General features: G+C 38.3%; 1 protein-coding gene across 1 annotated transcript; it reads right to left on the bottom strand.

Moving 5' to 3' along the window:
- Nucleotides 1-566: 566 nt before the first annotated feature.
- On the bottom strand, nucleotides 567-20,551 carry CPB1 (carboxypeptidase B1). The gene is made up of 11 exons (XM_065640228.1): nucleotides 20,481-20,551; nucleotides 20,300-20,375; nucleotides 18,529-18,653; nucleotides 15,995-16,094; nucleotides 14,397-14,498; nucleotides 13,521-13,622; nucleotides 11,268-11,378; nucleotides 11,083-11,173; nucleotides 10,358-10,560; nucleotides 1,970-2,054; nucleotides 567-754 (listed from the first exon to the last, which is right to left on the bottom strand). The coding sequence occupies exons 1-11, from the start codon at nucleotides 20,549-20,551 to the stop codon at nucleotides 567-569; spliced, it is 1,254 nt and encodes a 417-aa protein (XP_065496300.1).
- Between the last annotated feature and the right edge of the window lie 1,540 nt (nucleotides 20,552-22,091).

The following is a 22,091-nucleotide window of genomic DNA, read 5'->3' as shown; positions in this document are numbered from 1 at the left end:
TTGTATCAAGTCTTGATCTGTAAAACTGATAGTGATTATAAGCTTCAGCACTGAGTTCAGATTGGACTAGCAGTGACCTCAGATCCAAACTAGTTTTCCGTGGTGGGGCAAATCCAGGGTGGGTTTTGAGAAAATTGACAAGAGCATATCACAGCTCACATAATTTTGAAAGTATGAGATGTGAACTTTTCCTTGCTAGTTGCCATTAAGGCAATGAATGGCTGGATAAAATTGTGTTGATATGAAGCACCTGGCTGTTCTCATACTGTTCAGCATTCAGGCTCTGCCTGTTTGCTCCGTGTAAAGATAATTTTAATCATTAAGGCAACCTTTACCTTATGTTGATTAAGCTTCTTGTGCTGTTTCTTTTTAGACCCCCCCAACTAGTTGCCTTTGTAAAAGATATAGTTTATCTTGACAAACTTATACTTTTATTTGACCTAAGATGGACTAAAAATATGACTAAGAACGTTAAGTACAGAGAGAGAAAAACCTATTGTTAGGAAAGAATAAAAAGGAAGGCATCTCTGAATAAAATTTTCTTTAATAGTTTTTAGAATTCCGTTCTAATACAAGTGGTCAAGGACATAACTGGCAATGTATTTAACAGCAAGGAGAGTCTCTTCAGAGGTTGGCTTTATCTGAGATTCAGGGAGAAGAAAACCATATCTACCCGTGTCTCGGAGCTCAAAAGTGAAAGAATACTTGATGCCTTGATCGTAAGCCCAGTCGTCAGAGCCCCCTGAAGCAGGATCTGTTGATAAAGAAACAAAGTGAAGCTTAACTGGAAAAGTGTGGCTACGCATTGAAATGTGATGTACTTCGGAGTCAAGTCATGTAACCAGAAATGCAGAAAGGACGCATAAAAAGGAATATTCAGTGAATTGATTGATTTCTCCTGCTCATGGAAAAGCTTCTGTGATTTTAGGCCGTTTGCAAGCTTGATTCTAGCTGATGCATGCAGGCAAATGTAAACAAGATAAACTGCTCCCTCCAGTATTGTGGGGAGACCAGAGGAGGAATGTGTGGGGAACAGGAGGATGGCATGCTGCATGGGGTTGTTTAGAAAAATGTGGTAGCAGAAGCAAATACCCTCTCACTGGGTAGGTTTTTGAGGTTCACACAGATCTCAAAGAACTGTAGATCTGGGATATCAGCTCCATCTTTTTCTTCTGGACAAACGGTAGCCTCCCTTTCCAGTACTCTGGTACAATGAAGGCAGTCAGTCTCTTTTGCTAAGGAAGGAGCCTCCAGAATTGCTAAGCATCACCAAAACATATGTTAAGGAAAACCCTCCATAAATATTTTTAACATCAGGAGAAACTGTTTTTAAAAGGTTTTTCAAATTATTTAAGGAAAGAGAAATAGTGAAAAGGTATTAGTTTCCATATTTAAGGAAGTGAAGAGATCTTAAACATAGGAGATATTAAAGTTCTAGAAATCTAGATGCAGCATACTCAGCTTGGCTTTTGACACTGCAAAGGCCATACCCTTACAGTTGGGTTCCCAAGAAGGGTAGAAGAATGGAATTGTAATTAGTACGTTTCTCAGTCTGTAATGCAAAGTAAAAGAAATAATTTTCTGTGTTGCTAGAGTGGCTGAAGCCATTATTCATATCGTCTTTTCACTTTGACTGGAGGTACTGGAAATGTAGAAGAATCTCAGGTCAAGATTTTTGTGTTTTGATCTAAGCTGCATATGATTTAGGAATTCATGCTACGGACAGGAATTCCTAAACACTTTACCACATCACTTTACTTTCCAGGGGGTCACACACTCCCTGGAATCCTTAAGGAATACATCATTCCATATTCTAGAAATGACAGATTCCAGATATACCTCTGAGTATATACAGATGGAAAAAGAAGGGGACTGCTTAGGAAGAGGAACGCGAGTCACTAGAAAACTGCATTTGATAGGCTTAGTAGCACTTAATATAGATGGCTAGCATATTTAGGCCAGTACTTACAGATTGTTGTAGCTCCTGGGCCATATTCATATCGAGTATTATACAAACTGGCCAGCTCTTTGGTTGCAGTACGAGCAATGGAATCCTGTAGGCAAAGAAGAATGACAAATGCAGATTTTCAGAAGCTTTCTGAGTGAATCTAAGCAAATAGATTGTTGAATAAATTGAAAGGCCATGCTTGAGAGGTTTTTATTTGAAAACTGTTGTTCACCTCTCAGAATGACTAGAGGTCAGTAGCTGACAAGGCTTAGCTTGTCCTGTTGTTGTGAAAAGAGCTTATAAGTAAAGAGCTTGTTCTCCAAGATTTCAGGGAGTGTAGTCCAGTTTGTGTGTTGCTCCATCGATGTACAGCCTGCTGTACAGTCCAGTGGAGTTTGGGTACGTAAGGGGACAAAAGGTAACAGCATTTTCCATACTTAGAAGAAACTTGTACAAGACTAAAACTAAATAAGGATTCTTATTTAGAGATAAGAGATTCTTAGAGAATACTAACAATACTGTAAATTGCAAACGTACAATGGCCTTTCTTTTCCTTCTATTGCAGCTGTGAATTCAGAGTAGAGTCAGCTTAGTTAGTGGAGTTGAACACTGATACAAGTGGAAGCAGATTAAGGTCTTATAAATATTAACAGCCAGAAAAGACATAAATTACCCTGGAACCATATGTAGTCTCATTAATTTCAATTCATTTCCTGTGCACAGGGGGACTCATTCAGCTCCCACTGATTTCAGTGGGGGTGGATCAGGCCCATCACTAGTACTCTGAGGCTTTGTATGTTTGCATTAAGGAAAATTACAGAGTTTTCTTTGGAACGTGTGGCTTTTCCAGTTCTTCATTATACAGCATGTTGGTAATAAAACCTGAAAACTGTTACTAACAGATGATAAATATGAATGATTTTTGAAAGCAGATGTTTAGTATAAGAATAAGCAACGGGTTGCCATATCTTTATAGCTTGCAGCTGAATGGCTGAAATTCCAGGAATTTCCTGAAGCCCCTTCTTTCTCTGTAGGTTATACTCTGGCTTACTTCCCAGTGGAAGATATATTGTAAAATATTCTCTGTTCATCCTTATGCTTCAAGTATTCCTGTGAATTACTCAAAAAGGCATGTTGGACAATGTGTTTAGAAAATCTTAGTTGAGAGTTTTCTCAGCTTCTACAAAACAGCATAAAAATATGTTTGCATTAGCGCTGGCAGGCTAGTTTGTTGCGGAGTTGCAAATATTTTCCCATTCACAAATGTAGGATTTTGAACATCCTAGAATTATGGGAGTTTGCCGTAGGAATTTGTGATCATTTAGCACATAAAGAATATTTAAACAAACCAAAGTGTATTTGAAGCTTATCCTTCCACCTATAAAACTGGCTGTACCTGAATGTGAGGTTTTGTTTCTGGCCTCTCTATTGTCCAAACACAAGCAATTGTAGGAAGAATGTTGTTGCTTTGCATTTCACAATCTTGGATTCAGAACGATGGCAGGAGCTAGGCTCTCTCCAGTGTGGGTTTTTTGTTTTGGTTTGGGTTTTTTTTGTTTTTGTTGGGTTTGGTGGGGGGGGAGAAGGGGCATGGGGTGTGATTGTTTTGTTGCTGGTTGGGTTTTTTTGTTTGTTTTGGGGTTTTGTTTGGTTGGGGGTTTTTTTTCTAATCTCTTAATAAGCTGATTTTTCTAAATCCATAATAATTTTTAACACATGTTGAGGGAATCGTAGAGGTTGGAGACTACTATCTGCTAGTGATACCACATCTTCTTCAGTCATCTTTTGTTTATAACATATACATTTAATCAACAGTTGAGATTGAGTCAAATCTCTCAAAATTAATGAATTTTTAAATGTAAACTGATTCTTCCTCTTTTCAAATATATGCGAAGTGGAAATTAAATTAGTAAAGATAGTCTGATATTATGTATGGATCTATTAGTAAGTAGTATTTGTGCTCTCTTTAGTAAACTGCATGGTAGAGACGAAAGAACAGAGCTGCTCTTTGGGAAGAATAGCGCATTCCTTTCACTCACCTGCCCAATGATGGCTTTTAGTCATACCAGAACAGATACCAAGAAAAGTATGTCAGGAAATCTTTTTATCTGAGGGATTTTTTAAATTATTGGCCAGGAAGTTGTAAAAAAAAAGACATTTGTAGAAAGATGAGTTGAGGTTTCCAGCTGTTAAGAGCTTGAAATCCAAATAAACAAGTTCCTCAAGCTCTGCAGGTTGGAGATCGAGGTGGTATTTTAAATGACCCCCTTTAAGTGAAAAACATGACTGAGCATTTATGACTTCATTGTGAAATTCAACTTTATCAGAAGTTTTGAAATCTGACTTTTTTCCTTTAAGTTACAGTCTACCATTTGCTTTACTAATAGATTTATAGTCCAAAACTGAAAGATATATATATGAAAAAATCAACTTTATAGGAACAAAAGTCACCTCTTAATAATATAATATAAACCAGCAAGAATAATACAAAATAAGTATATACTTGTGAGTATAAATACAAAATATAAGGATTTTTTTTTTAAATAGCACAATTTTTCAAAACCATCTGTAAAAAGGAAATAACATGGAGATTTATGCAGAGGGATGTAAATTATGCCCAGCATTTTCAAAAAGGGCAAGTGATATTTAGTTTTTGAAAAGTGGCTTGGATTCTCAAGCCTGTATGTTATTTGGAAAACAGCTGCAAGGAGAAACATCAATATCTTTTTGACCTTTGAGGATACTCTTTGCTGTTGAGGGATTTTTCTAGATCTCTTTGCATAACTGGCTTAACTGAATTGTTGGGGTTTGTTCGTTTTTGGTTATTTTACTGTTAAGAATCCTTCTCTTGCAAGGAAAATTTTGCTGAGAGTTATAGTAGCAGGGCAACAACTGGCGCCCTGAAGTCCTAGAAATAACTCCAAATTAATACCTTGTAACTGGGAGCAGAAATGGCTTTTCAGCTTCTGACTTGCAGCAGAACTCAGAGAGCTGGTCATTTCAGCAGAAGTTAGAGCTCCCTGCACTGATCACCCATCTGTGTTTACCCAGCAATTACTAATATTTTACCTGATCTTGTGTACAGAATGCATGGGCCATTGAGACAGCAGAGTTGTGTTCTCAGTTGCCATTATCTTACATAATTCACAACCTTTAAATCTGTTTTTTTCTAGTTATGAGCTTTTAATGTAAGATATGTTACTGGCCTCTCTTAGCACATCTGGAGTTTTGAACTAACAAGATAAATTATCAGGCTAAGCATCTTCTGTGTGTTGATAGGTAATTTTTTGGGAAGCATCTCCCTCGTTTTACTCTTGTATCATGAGGTTAGATTTGCCAGCAAATTGCAGCTGTTTAGAAACCCTTTGGGGATGTTGCTTATGCAGCTGCTGCATGTAGACAACTCCCTTTGCCTTCACAGTCTGACAGGGATCTGGAGAAGCCTCTTGAATGATTGACTGGACCTCTAGCTCCCTTCCCTCACTGGACTGCAAACTGATTTGCCCAAGATTGAAAACTGTATTTTTCACCTCAGTCTCATGTGCTGCTTAAGGGACCCTCAACTTCCTTTGTAATGAAAGTCTGAAAATGTGGTATTTGCAAAGTTAACTTTGTCCAAATGAAGCTAAACTTCTGAGGTTTCTGGTTTTGCCAATGAAAACAGACTCCCATCAGTCCATGACTGATGTGTAATTTTGTTCACTATTCTGTTGTTGCTCATAGTTAAGTATCTCCCCCAAGAGACCTGGGAATCCAGCCAAATGGAGGACTTTGGTATGATGCTGCTTTTTTCTTTGCAAGCCTCTTTCTCTGTGGCAATCTCACGGAGTGTTTAAGAAATGGATCCCTGGTGAGAGGGTCTCCAGTGTGACTGAGTTAAGGTGAATGTGCCCTACACCTGTTGGAGACTCTTGCCTTTCAGTCATTCATACGTGAGCTTCATCTGGAAGATGCTGCTACTAAAAACATCCTTTTCACAATTTTAAGACTGTCAGTACAGAGCAGTTCCATTGCGGCAAACTCGGTGGAGGAGCTGTGAAGCCAATTCCAAACATTGCCTTTCTGCCCACTTTCCTGTTCATTGTGCTTCCCAGTTGACTTCACTAATATTTACTTGCAACAAGTAGTACAATCACAGGAGTTTGCAACAGCACAGATATAACAACAGTATAGGTTGCGACTCCTCATTGGTGTGTCCGAGTCTCCTAGATGACAGGATTTTTGCTGTTCAAAAAATTTTACCCACAGGTCTTCTAATATCTTAAACCCATTCAGCAATAAAGTCAGGAGTGAAAAGACTTCTCGCAGGAACCAGGTTAAATAATCAAACTGATATTCACAAAGTCAAGCAATATGTTTGAAATTCACTCCTCTTGCAGGCTGTGCAGACTCTGGGCAAATCTCCACTTTCCACTATATCCTATTTTAAGCACTCAAGAGGAAATTAAATACTAGACTGACTCAAAGTGGAAGGTGAATTTCAGTGAGCTGAAACAATAACCAATGTGGCTGGTATGCATTCAAGTAATACAAACTGAAATCCTGTGTCTAGAAAATTATCTTGGGCGATAAATTAATATAATATTCTGCAGCCTGCCAAACTGTAATGATACACATACGTTAATGTGACAATGAGTATGAGCTGGCTGTAGACATGTACTTGGCACTGAGTTTGTTGTTTAACCGAGAGATGGAATGGAACCTGGGAAGGAAGGACACGATGCACATTCCTCTGCACTATCAAATCATAGTTCAGAGCCAATTCAAATACAAGCAAGAATTGATAAATCTAGATTTTTCCACTGAAAATGAGAAGAGCATACGGTGACCTAATAGAAAGTGAAGGCCAAAATATGAACTGATTAAAAAATAGGGACTGAAGTGTTTATAAAAAGTGTGATTAAGTACAGAGTTCCTTATTGCAAGAGGACAAAAATGTGAATAGTAAAATAAACATCAAAAGAATTTTTTGGGGTGTGGAGAGATACTGGTCTTGCCAAGCATATTTTTTAATTGTGAAAAGCTAGTGCTTCTGTTCTCTGTAGGAGATGGATTCAAGTGTGTATTCTGTGTGCAGGGTAACACTCCAGGGTATAGGAAAGAATGAGTCAAAAGGATTATGAAGCAGGCAAAATGTGATTCACCAAAAGGAGCACATTTTTCTTTCAGGGTATCATCACAAGAATATTGTGTAACTTCTGAGAAATTCCTGACCTAGATTTTCTTGTCTTGGATGTTTTTATTTTTGTTGTTCAAGTGTTATTTGGATAACCGTGAAAGTTTTGTGCAACATCCTGGGGGCGGGGCGGAAGGGGGAACAAAACAACAACCCTGAATACAGGCAGAAAATTTTAGGAAAATCCTTGTGAGCTGTGGAGTTGAGATCCTCAAAGACCCTCTTGCATCTAAGGAAAGGAGTGGGAAGTTGTGGGAAGGATGGGACATACGTGACTTCCATCATGTTTTACACCCCAGAGCTGGGGGTGGTTGAGTGATAGTTTTAATCCCCAACTCAAAGCATGTTACAATAACTTTGAGGCTGTCCTGATTTGCTATACCAATGCAATGGAGCATAAAGGATGCCTGGGATTCTCTGTGAGTGCCCTGTTCTACCTGAGAAACAAAAGCCAGAATGGTTTTATGCCTTCTGGTGATTTCTTGAGGCTGTGAACAGCAAAAGTCTTTTGAGGTGCAGTTCAGTACACTTGCAGAAAAGGATGGTACAAGCAGTCTCTATATCTTTCTCTTCTGCAGACTTAGTGGCTTTAATTTCAAATAACTCAATTTTTGTGCCCTTCTTTATTTCAAACTGTGGAATGCAGCATAAGCCCTATGGTATTATGCTATCTTTAATTGCATACAATGGAACAAAATGTTGTTAATGTTAAGCAGACATGTGAGGGTTTGTTTAAGCACATGTCCAGTTGCTCACTGACAGAGATAAGAAATTGCAACTATATTTCCTTTAATTTATTAGATCTGTCAGAGTAAAAATAACATCTAAGATAAGATAATGGCACTATAAATGTTGCTTCTTTATTTGCAAAATGATTTATGATCTTTTTATTTGCCCAAACAATTTCTATTAAAAGTTGAGATTCTCATTCTTCAGCATTTTTCTAAATTCTAAATCTAGACAGAAATTTTAGACTTGAAACGTAACAATTGGCATACAAAATATTACTTCTTTTTGTAGCTGTCTCATTTCAAGCAAGTACAATTGATTGAAAAACTTAAATTTTCTTTATTCACAGCTTAAATGAATGTGTTTTAGTTATTTGAAGTAACCTCAAAAGCTGCATTTTCAAACATGACCTAGAGCCTGTTGACTTTCTATTTAATTCACTGACATTGGGGTGAATTTGGCCCTTTCTTTTTAATTATCCCAACTACAGGCAATGTGGATTGGGTGATACTCTGATATCATTCTCCAAAAGAAGGATTTTTGGCAAGAAGTCTTCCCTCGTTAAAATCCGATACTACAGAAGTTGAGCACCTCTGCTGTCTTTTTGTTGAGATCACCAACAGAGGAAATATTTTCCCTTAATTAAGATGTGAAAACACTCATAAGGTCACCTCGTCATGGTGGTGAGATCTGTGATTGCTTTGTAGCAGAAAAAATAGGAACTCCCTCTGGGTTTAGTGTGCCCAATTTAAAATATAGGATAAAGTGGTGTTGGAAAGGCTAACTTTCAAAGTAAAATCAAATGGTTGAAGAGAAATATATAGCCTGCATTGCTGAGCTATTTAACTTTTTATGCTGAATGGTAATAGCAGCATTGTCTTCTATGACAGGAGAGTTTTTATTGATTAAAAAATTGAGAACCTTAGTGTGAGTGATTCATTGAACTCTACGGTGTATTAGAATAGAACATTGCTAATATAAAATTTTAATTCAATAAAAGGATTGGAAAACCTGGAAAAGCACATAGGTTATTTCTTATTGTTAAGGATTGTTTTAATAATGAGCTTTCAATGTAAACTTTTTCCAATTAACATTGTGAGAAACATGCTGTACTTTTAGTTGTGTTTCATCACATTTCCTCTTGATTCAAAAAATTGGGCAGAATGTCATGCAAATTTTTAACACATGGGAACTTTGTGATCTTGACAACAAAGCAGCTTCAAGGGTTTTGTGTTGTTTTATTATTTTAGACTGAGCTGCAATGTGTGAAAGCTTTTGTAAAAACCAAAGACAAGAAATACTACAGTTCCCTGGAATAATTACAATTGAAAATTTCTGGAATATAAATTAAGAAAACAAAATCTTCATCTTAATTTCATCCTCTCTTTTAAGCTGCAAAAAATGTAACAAGAAACTTCATTGTTGGCCCCAGTTTGTATTTGTGCTTCAGAATCATGACATCTCTTTGGGAGCACTCATAAATCTGTCAAACCTGCACTGCACAGCAACACACAGTGTTGTTGCCTTGGACTTTTGGCAACATCCAGGAAAAAAGGGGAATCAAGATTTGTTTGTTTTGTTTTGCTATGTTGTTTTCCCTGCCAACAGCTTCTAATCGCTAATATGCCAGAGAACTGAAGTAATTTTATTATTCATGATTGTTGATTTTTGGCCTTATAAAATGTTTACAACTTTTATAAACGTTTAGTAGTTTTAAACCCTGTCTCTGGTTTTGAAGATTAAAAAAATATATTCCAGACTGTTGTTATCTTACTTAAATGGCATTAGGGTGGGGCCTTTCTCTAGGGTAAATAAAAGAGCTGTTGTCCTTTAAACCACCACGTTCATCCTCTCCTCTTCCAACTAAAAGGTGTCATTGAGTTCAGGCCTGTTTAGAAAGGCCTCAGAACTGCAACTTTTTACCTGTTTTGTATCTAGTCATTTTTAATTATGCATTTGACAAAAACTGCCTCATTGATATGGGTTTAGGACAATAGGAGTTTCACCATTTTACTTCGGTGAGAACTAAGGTTCTGTAGTTAAGTGGTAGACAGAGATCCTTGTCTGCTGTTTGTGATACCAGTTCAGTCATTTCATAGCTATTACAATCTATCAAGCTGTTAGCTTGACTTAGAGAGCATAATGTTTCCATGAAATTTGTTAAAGCTACATACACAGCAACCTCTTGAGCCAGGAGGGAGCCGTGCTGCATGGCACAGTGGATTTCTGTATGGCTTGACTGGAAGACAAACCTGACCTTGTGGCAGATTCATTGTGTATGTGGAAATTAAATAAGGCTCTTAAATTTACCCTGTGCTTGAACTATCTTGAAGCTATCATGGTTTCCCTTGTTCTTGCTATGAAAGACTGAAGTATTTTCAAAAACTGGCAGTACAGGTTCTGTCCAGATGTTAAAGAAACTGCTTGAAGTTAAATGGACGTAAATAGCAAGTGATGATTTTTACTTGTTCTTTTCATTAGGTCAAAATGACAAAAAGACTTACCAGTTCGTCGGAATTCAATGGTAATTTGTAACTGTATGAATAAGGATACAGTAGCAGCTGGGAATAGGAGTGAATCGTCAAGTATGCCTTGATTGTAGAAAGATGTTCACGAATAAAATCAGCCAAAGCCTTGGTCTCCTTTTCAGACTCGGGTGCAGAGCCACAGTAATCACTATCACAGGCCCATTTTGAGGCCCCAAGTGCTGGGAAGAAAAGTGAATTTAATAAGTATTTATTGAAAAAAAAGTTGGTTGTTAGGAGAGTCATGTTACACTATTTTTGTATTATGTAAGTGATATTGAGATATTGATTTACTTCAGTACTTAGCAGTCCTCTCCTTGCATATCTCCCCCATTTCTAGGATGTTTCCAGGAAACGGCGAAGTGGAAACCACTCAAAAGAGACCCCTCTCCACCAAGTGACACCGGCCAAAAGAAAACTCTTCCGGTTTCTGTTCTGAACTCATCCAATTGTGTGTGTATATACGCACACATGTGTGTGCATAGATACAGTCATAGAAGTAGCCATATTGACGATGCTAGTAACCAAAACTCTTTTTTGCCCAAAACTGCTCCAACAATTGAACACAAGCTCACAGTACTGTACTGGTGGTCTTCACTCAAGCTTGAGCTGGACCAGCCATCAGGCTGGAAAATCCATAATCAAGCATCTTTGCTATTGCATGTCTGTATGATCACTCGCAGCTACTGTTAGGAGACACTTACTGCACCAGCCAGCATTAAAATTCCTGTTGGGATCTGTACCAATGCAAGCAGTACCAGCATTTTTAGACCGTGTCTTTCTCCACAGGCGTTCCTGAAATACAATGGTCAAACATTGATCAAAACTGAAAGTTGTAACAGTTGTCTTTTCCAGCAATACTCTTCCTGGGAAACAAGAATGTACTTACATTCGTCCAAGTGTAAACGTAACCATCGATATTAAGAACAGGCAAAACATAGAAGTCCAAGCTGTTGAGAAGTCTGGTCATGACAGTATCGCTTCCATAGGTCTCAACAGCCTAGTTGGAGAAAAGTGGAAAAAGCTGATGATGCCTTCATAGATCTGTATCTCCTGTGTGTACTTAGAGGCCTGGAACTGGATCAGGAATTAATGAATGTGGTGGACAAAGTCATCCAGGTCACTCCATCACATGACATGGCAGCTCTGTGATATTACATATACTTTGAGGATTTGCATTGACCTAAACCATGCTGCTGTTAGAAAGCCATCTCATTCTGGTGGATAAATTATATGGTAAAGAAATGTTGATATTTGAACAGGATAATGAATCACTGGAAAGAGATTTCTATCTACTAGCTTCTTGTCTGCAGACAGAGCAAAGTTCCTGTCCTTATATTCTAACTATATCCTGTCACCTTAACAGTTTGGGTATATTTTATGTGAGAAGGAAAAATCATTATTCCCATTTTTTATACCTGTTGTGCAAATAATTGTCATCAATGATCAAAACTGTAGAGAATATTTCCAAGGAACATCCTTATACATTTCCAGTCATAATGCTGTGGATGCACATATTCATAGGGAGGCAGATTTTTCCCTGCACTTTTTCGTGCACATACATTAAAAGACAAACACAAGAACTCCTGCTGTAAACCTGTATATCCTGATTGTTCATGGCCTGGCACTTTGTATGCCCATTCACAGATTTATATCAGTGTTGAGGGAGCATGCAATTATCATGGAAATTTGCTATAAGAAATATGTTGCACCCTTGTTTCCTTTACACAGACATAAAGGACAACACAGGGAGCAATGCAATGCAGAAAGGCATCTTTAGCCTGTAACTAGCAAGTGGAAGGTTGGATGTAGAATCTAGAAAAGAAGTTTCAGATCACTAGAACATACTTTGTCCCATTTTGTTTTATTCTGCTGCGCTTTTTTTTTTTTTGAGATACATATAACAATCCAGCTTGCTCGTGCTTTTCTCTAGATTTTGGTTTTTACTTTTATGTCTAGGAGCAATCCCAAGGGAACCACTGATGATGCTTAGAGGGCTGCGCTTTTTAAGCACTTCTGCTCCTCCACACCTGGACCCACTGAGCAGAGCCACTGCTGGTGTCAGGTACACCCATGAATTAAGTGGCCAGACAGTGCAAATGACAGCTGTAGTGACGCGAATTGCTAAGCGAAAAATGGCAGCACATACTGTCTGCAGCCTTATGAGGAGCTAATGAAATCACACTCCCTTTGACTGCGCTGAGATGTCACTTTCAATTTCCACTGCTCCCTACACAAACCCGCATGGCTGTGGCTGGCTGATAAGACTGAGATTGTACTTGCCACCAATGCCTCTGCCAGCATGGCTCACTCTGTGCTTTGGCTTTCCTTTACTTGGGTTTTAAATCCCAGCTGTTGCTGCTGTTCGGTGTTTTGTTTATTGGTTTGGGTTTGTTTGTTTTTAAATTTTCAAGCAGGAATTCTTACAAAATTTGAGGTTCAATCAGTGAGTTGTTCTGCCAAATTGATTGAACCCCCCCCCGCCCTGCTGAGGGGGAATATATCTCTTCTCTGTAGAGAAGACTCTACAGAATTTGATAACTCACATCTGCTTTATATTGGTGGTGAGAAGGAGCAGGCAAAGGAGATAAAATTCAAGGTCTAAAGTATCCCAGCCTGAAGTGAAGCTAATTTAACCTGTGCAGCTCTTTCGTGAATATGGTTTCATGTTTTAGAAACCATTCTGTACAACTCAAAGTGGCAGCTCAAAGGGAGGAATATGCGCTTCCCTGTTTCTGAGTGGAGCTCAAGGAATTTCATCTCTAGTCTTCCTCCTCTCTTGGGTACATTTCCTCCACTCTGTGCTTAGCTGTGTTACTAGACCTGTTTGCTTGTCTCTCACCTTCCTGTGACTACAGATGCGAAAAGGAATTTACAGACTGTGTAAGTAACCGTTTTTGTTGTCAGTACCTCATACACGTTTTTAGGTAGTCTTAAGCTGCTGAAAGATTACAGGTCCAACCATTAGGATCTGGTTTAAGCAGTTACACCCTAACTATCTGAGGTGAGAGAAGGGATATGCGACAGATATATAGAGGTAAAAAGACAACCTGCAGTGGCCTCAGCTCTTGCTGCTCACTTTAGATTTTCTTAAACACACTTACATATTGTAAAATATTTTTTCGTCATTAAGCTTACTGACTTCTTTCACAAACCACTGGCAGAAAGCAGGGGTGATCCACTCTCTTGCATGGAAACCACAATCAATAAAGATGGCCGCCTTATTTGCACCACTTTTTCCTACCTAGGAAAAACAAACAAAGAAACAAACAAAAAAACAAACAAAAAAACCCCAATACCAGGTCTTGAACAAAATAATTTCTATGCAGAACAAGTCATTCAACTTGCTGACCTAAAAAGTCAAACTTGATACAAATATAACATTGCTTGATTAAATGGAAATCTATGCAGCGCTCTCAGCTGCAGCTGACCATGATATTCAAACTAAAACAATAAACTCTTAATAATAATTTCAGTTTTATTAATGTAGATAAGCTTCCCCCCAAATTATTTGATTATTCTGCACTGTTGGTTTATTTCCTGTAGTGTCTCTAAGAGTTGATCTTCTTTGCTTGAATGATATATTATTGTAAATGCTTATATTATTGTAAATGCTTATGCAATTTTGGGCAAGTAATCCTTATACTTTCACCTTTATTTAAGTCATCTTATCTTATTTATTCATAAGAGCTATGCCAAAAATTTGTGTATGATGAAGATACAAATTCGATGCCTATTGCTAGAGAGACTGACATGTATAGATCCTTTTAGACTAAATGGGTTTAAAAATAACAGATTGAGAGAACATCAAGGTAGATGATCATTCAAATAGCTGTCAGGAGTGTGGTTAAATTGGTATGTCTGAACTTCTAATAATTTGCTATGCCCCTTTTAAAAAAAAAGTTAAAAAATCAGAGTAGTAGTGAACAAAAGCTATTAGACTTTCTGCAAATGGATATTACTATCTTGTGGAGGTTACTAGAGGAAAGGTCTGGCACAAAGAAATCAGAGCACTTACTTTGAGAAGGTACATTGGCCGTCCTTCATATGTTTCCCCAATTACACTGCGAGAGACAAGGTTTGGGTGCTGAGCAGCAATATTGGCAGTCCAAGCAGCGATCTGTTTAATAAGGAGATTAAATTTGCTGATGTCTGTTCCTCAGGTCCAGACTAATTAATTCACAGATTTCAAGCCAGAATGGTCCTTCTGAGTGTCTAATCTTTAATAGTTTGTAGATATCCAAGTATTAATTCCTACTTGTACTTCAGCTATATTTCTGAATTAAGATTTTTCTAGTATGAGTTTATCTAAACTCATCATTGGAGTATGGCTGGTGGATTATAAAGCCCTTTGAATGCTGACCCTGTATTAGTTATGACCTTGTCACCTCTTAAACTCTCTTAAGAAAAGAAAACTGATTTTCTTGTTAAGCTAAGTAGATTGAATGTCTTAAATCTTCTACATGTTGTAATATTTTTCAGTTTCATGGCTCTTTTATATATCATCATTCTTGAATTACTGACAGAAGTGCTGGACATGGATTTGTAGGAACAGTCAACCAATGCCAAGTACAAAAGAAATAATTTCTCCTTCATTCTATGTATCATTAAGGGAAATAATAGTAGTCTTTATTATCTTAATATTGGAGCAGAGTCCCTTTGTTACAGATGCCTTCAGAAGCTCACAAAAAAGTTGTCACATCCACACAAAAAGGGTTTAATGCCCAAAGAGCTATCTAGGAACTAAGAGGAAGACAGGAAGCAGCAGACAGATATAGACAAACTGGCAAGGAAATACTAGAAATAATGGTTGACATTACGGATGTTGGTGGTTTTTTGCATGCCTATAACCTTTGCAGAGTCAGAGGAGGTTTTGTTCTTATTTTTAAATAGCCTTGTAAATGGATATTTTTTTCCCTTACGATAGTTCTGATGGAAGAAAACTGATTAGTTCTGTATATGGTCTATAGGTACCACCTGGAGAGGAAATACAAATTCTCTTGTTTGAAAATGTAACAGGTGCTTAGTGGGCAATGACTGGCACAAAAATGAAAGATTTTTGCAAGGAAAGACAGGAAAGGGAGATTGTCATGCTTTTAAGTATAAGAACTGTGATGCAATGGATGATAAGGAGCCACTGCAAAGATGTGAAGAGTGACATGGCTAGTATTATATGTCAGGAAAATTAAGCATGGCTGTCAAAAAAGGAGGGAGGATGGGAGAGCTTATGGTGGAAGATGAAGACCTAGAAGTGGGGCAGGGATTGGAGTCAAGTTTTTTAGCAGAGGAGATGGGACAAGGAGTGAAAAGGAAAGAGCAAGCCAGCAGTGAAGCATGTCAGCCTGGCCATTGTGTTTCTGCCAGCGTTTCTGTGCAGCACTAGGAGCAGAAATAGAGGAAATAGATGTAGAGGGATGGGTTATATAGATCAACTTGGTAATGAGCAATAAAGGAGAAGAGGAAGGACAGTTTGGAGAAGGAGTTATCTTATTAATGGATGGAGCAATGAATGGAACAGAAGAGGAAAAGGGAAGAAGGCTGGAAGCACATCAGAACCATTTTGACTACAGAGGCAATGGTACCCAGCTGATAAAGTGGCAAACTTCCAGACTTTACCGTTTCCCAGTCGTTGTACTTTTCATAGCTGTGTCCGGTGGCACGAGCGTTGTTGTCAAGCTGGGCATGCAGTGCAGCCTGCAGGTTGTCAATCAGAACTCTGCAATAAGGCACCATGAAAAGCATAAATAGAAACATACCATTTGCTAGCAGGAAAGTAAATGCCAGGTAGCGTTTCAGGGTCTTCCTGGAATTAAGGCTGCACGAATTGTGAAGTGAAATGTTGGGGGGGACAGTTCATGCTTTTGAAATATTATATATTAGGTTCAAGTTTCAACCTACTTCCTGCCTCAGCCTTGCAGTGAGAAGGATCAGGGAGCAATAGCTTTCTCTTAATTAGCACCTGCCCACTTACTCTTATACTAACAAACCTTCAGGGTGGCAACAGTTTGCTTTAGGAAGAATGGCAGTGCTGAGACAGAGGGTGTGTAGAAAATGAGCTCTGGGCTGACCTTGTGTTGCCAGATTGCCTCTGCCTCTGTGGGAAAAGGGCCATCTCTTGAACTTAGGGCACCGGAGGACAGGTAGCCTGCAGCAACATGACACCTCCCTGCAGCAGCCCAGAGATGTTTGCCTGATTAAATTCTTTGTAAAAGCAAGCTCCTGAAGTTGAGGTGTGGTTTGACAGCTCTGTTGCAGGTGGCATTATCCATCCTGCAGGCTACCTGACTGCGTGTGAGGTGGGCTATTAAAGTAGAACACGCAATGGCAAGAAAACCCCAGGATCCTGTCTGGATTGGTTGGGTCTCTCCTGTTCAGCTTTCCCTGGGACTGACACAAAGGCACAGCTCATCATTGAGCATACTCTTGAGGACGTTTTGCTTATATTTCAACCTTGGCTATCAAAGTCGTCTTGTTTTTCCAGTGCTTGTCTTAACATTTTTACAAATCTTACTCATCCAGGATATGTCCTTGATCATTTGTGATTTGAATAGAAGAGCAGGAGGCCAGTTTGTGAGGCACCACCAGCCTTCAGAACAAACAGTGCAAATGGCTACATTGACATGATGTCGGGGCACTGCATCGGCACTTCAAACGAATTGTAACAGCTTGAGTTGTCACAAGGACGCTCCACTAAAATTTGTCAGGGACACCTTCTAGAGATTGTGGCCTTTGTTGCAATCAAAAGATTTGTGCACGGACCTGAGGGAGTTCATAAATATTATAGCAAAAACTAACACATGTAGAGTAACTCCTCCTTTGCCAAAGAGGAAATTCCACCGAGACTGGATTTCTGTGCTGTATGTGGGCTGTGACATTACTGAAAACAATTTCTTCCAGAGTGTTTCTAGATTGTGTTCGCCCAGCAGCATCCAAATCAGACGTGGTTAACATGAGGCCCGTAAGTTTAGGGTTGGATTATCCTTGGATTTAGAAGATCATAAAAGTTATGTTTCATGAGAACTGTGTGGTGTCCAGGAAGGAGTTTGGTCTGATGGCAAGAACAATGGGGCTGAGAGACAAAAACTATTCACTCAGCCAAAGGAAGTAATGAGAATTTGATCAATTAACACTGACTTTCAATGTCTGAGTACATGATGTTGACAGACTATCCCTTACACATGGAAAAAGTCTGATAATCAAGATGGGCCGAGCCAATTTGCAATGCTCAAGTGGAAGTAAAGGGGCAATGAAACAGACAGTCCCACTCCACTCCAGCCCAAAGTCAACTTCTCATCCTTGGTTAATGCTTGTATAGTGACTGGAAGATATGAAGTATAAGCACTTGCCTGGTCCTGCTCTTTTCCCGTTACCCTCCTATTAGTGCTGCTCACTACAATGCTTCCATTTTCAGGCATATGTAATGTGACAGTGTGGTCTCTTCCCTCCACTTATGCTACAGCTGTATTCAGTCACGGAAACTCAGGGCTTTCTTATTTCTGGGTAATATACTTACAAAATATTTTAGCCAAGTAAGAGCTTTCTCTTTGGAGAAATTGTTGCCATGGATCTGCTCTGTGACTTGAGTAAGCCCAAGGCTGTCCTGGGAATCTATTCTCCCCACTCCCTTGGCCCTTCACCTGGCAACTGTCTTCTCTTTGTTACCAGCTGGGTTTTTCTGCCCCTCTCACTATTGTTCTGCAGCTTAGACAAATCAGTGGGGAGCCCCTGATGGTGGCCCTTCGGGCTCATTTTCTGGTTTCAGTTCCCTAATACTATCGTGCAAACACATCTACTGTACGTTCTGGCTTTTTCTAGAACTTTACTGCATTTTGTCTTTAGCTGGAGATCTTTCTTGTCTCCTCTGCGCTTCACCCATCTGTACCACAGTGAGTTTTCACCTTGGGGAAATTCCTGGTAGTAAGTGTTTGCTTCCAACTCATACCCCTATCAAAATTTCACCTCACCCTGTTAACACAGAGCAGCTACAGTCCATTGAAACTGTCATAAGAAAGATGAACCCAGCAGAGGCATCCACAGGAGGGTTGAAGTTTGTGACAGAAAGATCAGTTGACCAATATGAAAAGATCAAACGCATTTCCCCAGTGTTTAATCACCTTCTATTCAAAATACAGTAGTGAGAACAAACTTACCTGTACTCCATTCCACTTTCTTTCAAAAGATCTTCAACTTCAGCAGACTTGTCAGCTTCAATTCGGAAATCAACTTGCATTTTTGACTTTAGCAGTGTGACAGAGTCTGGCTTCCAAAAGTCAACCTGAAAGAAGGCCAAATAAACATATAAATAAATATACGCATAAGGCTGCGATTTTTAGGTGGGTATATGCGTGATGGTGATGTTGATTGTGATTAAAATATCAAATTTAATTTCTATCCTATTACACTGACCCACCCTTGCTTGCCAGAAGTATCAATGTAAATTTTAACTGGAAATTGATCAAGATGATTTTATGAGGCCCTGCAATTTATATGGCAGAATTCTGGAGATGTCAGTGACAGTTTCACAAATGCCAAGTATTCTACAGTATCTAAGTGGATCGGCCTTGTGCATATTATAACAATCTTTACAAATTAAGTTCTTTGAACATATTTCATTGGAGTTTTTTGTCTATAAGCATTAGACAAAAATGGACTTCTGACTGTAGCAGGGGGATGCTATATAAATACTTTGCATAAATCAGCTGAGGAAGACTGTTGTCTGTATGAATGCTTTTAAGACTCAGATCACTAAACTTGGTATGAGGAACCTGTGCCTTCAGGGGAAGTTTACTTCAGGGTGGATAAACCACAGTGCTATTACTATTAATATTTCACATATTTTTGCTGAAGTCATCTTCAGGACTTCTGGATTTAGCATCCTATTAAAGACCAATGAAAGTAAAGCTGGTTTGACAACCTGATGCCTTTTTAGCCTTTCATCTCCTGAACGTAAAGGAAATTTGGGCTGGTGGGCATATTTCCAAGCTATGTGTCTTCAAGGGAGATGATTGTTCCAGGTTATGCTACTACATCAGTCTTGACTCGTTGCTTTGTATAACAGTGGTAGTTCAGGGATCTTTGCTTAAAAGAAAAAAAAACCAATCCCTTTGTACTACACACTTAAAAGCAAGCATAGTATATTAATTTTCTTAATATGGGCAGCACCATACAATAGCATAATCTTCTACAAAATACTGTTTCAGTATTCTATAGTAGCCTGTTTATGATAGTTCTCCCCATCTGTACCTCATTAAAAATACCATCCTTTCATCCCACAGATAATGGTGTCTTTTTCACCAACAGCTATTTTACAACATCAAAGCTGAAGAGAAATATTGAAAACACATTTGCTGTCTTTATTGTTTTTTCTCATGTCATTGTGTCATCATATATCTATATCAAGGTCAGTAAGAAACACGCAGCTTGGTTGGAAAAGAAGATTTAAAGGAAAGTCAGAGAAGAAAAGATGACATGAGAGCCTTGAGGCCAAAGACAAGTTCAATTTGTTGGGAGTACATATTTTTAGATTATTTACATGAGCAAAATGTTTTGCCTATAATGGTGAAAGTTCTGGTAGTTGCAATTTCCATGTTTTAATGTAATACATTCTTGAAAGCACCCCACACTGAATACAGCATTTCAGATTAATTTATTGTCTTAATAAATTCTAATGGGCACTTTGATATTCAGACTGGGTTAACCAGACTTTCTAGGAAGGTACTGGAGTGTATTTGTAGAGCTCGTGCTTTATCACCTTGTCCTGTTCCTTCTGAAGAAACACTTCAGCTGACTTGGATGGAATCAAGATTAGGTCTTTAATTCAGTAGCATGATTTTTTTTTTTTTTTTTAAGATATATGTTAGTTGAACAAAAGGAGAAACATTCCTTCCAAATGCAATATACCCCCTTTCCCAAGTTATTTACCTGCATGTTGCTGGCAAGGGACTTGATGATTCCCACCTGCTCATCATTCTGCAGAAACACACGAAACACCTTCTGCCTGAAAGGGGAAAAATGATTGAATTTGAAACAGGTAAGTCAATTGAGAGGTTTTTGCTCATGCAGCAGAAATTGTGCAAATATAAAACTTGATGTCTCTTCTTACCCATCATAGGCAAGATCCTGCAGGTCAGCAGAAACAGCTGCAGCACCTATGAGAAACAAGAGTGCCCACATTTTTTCTACCGAAAAAACGCAGGTTTTCACTTCTGTGCTGCTTTTATCTGTTTATAACCTGTTCTGTCCTGCTTTTTATCAATTATACACCAGAACAACCCACTGATCAACTGATGGATTGTTCCATTGGGCTTGTTTTATTTGCATATATTTATAATGTGTGTTTTACTGCACACCTGTGAAAACAGCTGAAAGTCTCAAGGGGGGCTGGCTAAAGAATCTTGCTACTTGAGCTGGGTAAACTCTTGATATGAGAAAGTGAATTTAATTTACTTTGTTCTTTTCTGTTGTGTGTGAATTTTGATTAAATTTTACTTTTTTAAAAATCAGTTTTTGCTGCATTACAAACTTCATAATACTTTATGTAATGATAGATGTCTATCAGATGTTGTTGCAGTGTGAGTGTTCTTAATCACACAGCATTGTCCCTCTTCCTGAATAATATGGGGCTGACTCTGACAAAGGAAGAGGAAATGCAGTTGGGATGCATCAATTGGGTTTTTTCCCAACACAGAAGAAAAGTATTGAACTGGTTCTTTGCTCAGTCACTTCACTGAAAGTCAAGTGTCTGCAGAACTGAGAGTGTAGAAATTTCTAGTCATAGTAGAATTGTACATACACTCCATGTAATACATTAATTGATTCTTGCACATTCTCTAATTTAATCACGTAAGGATCAGAGGTATCTTTTCACTTAAGCACTGCTGTGGGCATTACATGTGGGCCAAGAAGATCGAATTAAATGTAGTCATACAAAAGCATTTTTAGTTTTACCTTTCATGTTGTGCCTAAACTATCTTAGAAACAGTGCGTTTGCATCACCACTCTTGCATCTGTTTAGTTTTCATTAACGAGTACTTGGCATTAAATGTAGCATTAATTGTCTGTTGATGCTGTGTTCTGAGGTGACTGATGTTTTCGACAAGGAGCCTTTAAATGAATCAGTGTATAAATATATAAAGAATGGATTTTTTGAGCTCAGATCTGTCTTCTGTTATGCCTAAGTCACCAGACAAACTAAAGGGGTTCAGACACAGATAATCTTGGAGATGTTATTTGACTCCATATCTGCTATTTTGCAGAACGCTACAGATACACATATTACAGAATATGTGAAAATTTATTAGAAAATTAATATATATATATCTCAGATTAAAAGACATATTTACAGTTTCAAAGTGCAGAAATTTGAATGGTCAGTGACCATTTTAAGAATGAAAGTGGCATCAGACTCTGGACCTGATTTTTTTTATGAGATTCTCTGGAGTCAACCCAGTAAAGCTGCAGCAACCTTATATATAGGATACCTAGAAATATATTTTTAAAGTCAATGTACCAAAATTGCAGCAGTTTATGCTTAACAATATGACGCATGATGAATATGTTCCTAAAAGGAGAATCCAAAACTGCATGAAGCCTATTTATCCAAAACTGTCTTTGCCAAATCATAGGGTTTGAACTTACTTTACAATTAATGACCTAATTTATAGCACTGCAGGCTCTTGCCCAGCAATAATCTTACTTAGAGTCAAATCTCCTA

This window comes from Caloenas nicobarica, chromosome 8, assembly GCF_036013445.1.
Source record: "Caloenas nicobarica isolate bCalNic1 chromosome 8, bCalNic1.hap1, whole genome shotgun sequence".
In the NCBI taxonomy this organism is placed as follows: domain Eukaryota; kingdom Metazoa; phylum Chordata; class Aves; order Columbiformes; family Columbidae; genus Caloenas; species Caloenas nicobarica.
This window is presented reverse-complemented; position numbering and strand designations above follow the sequence as displayed.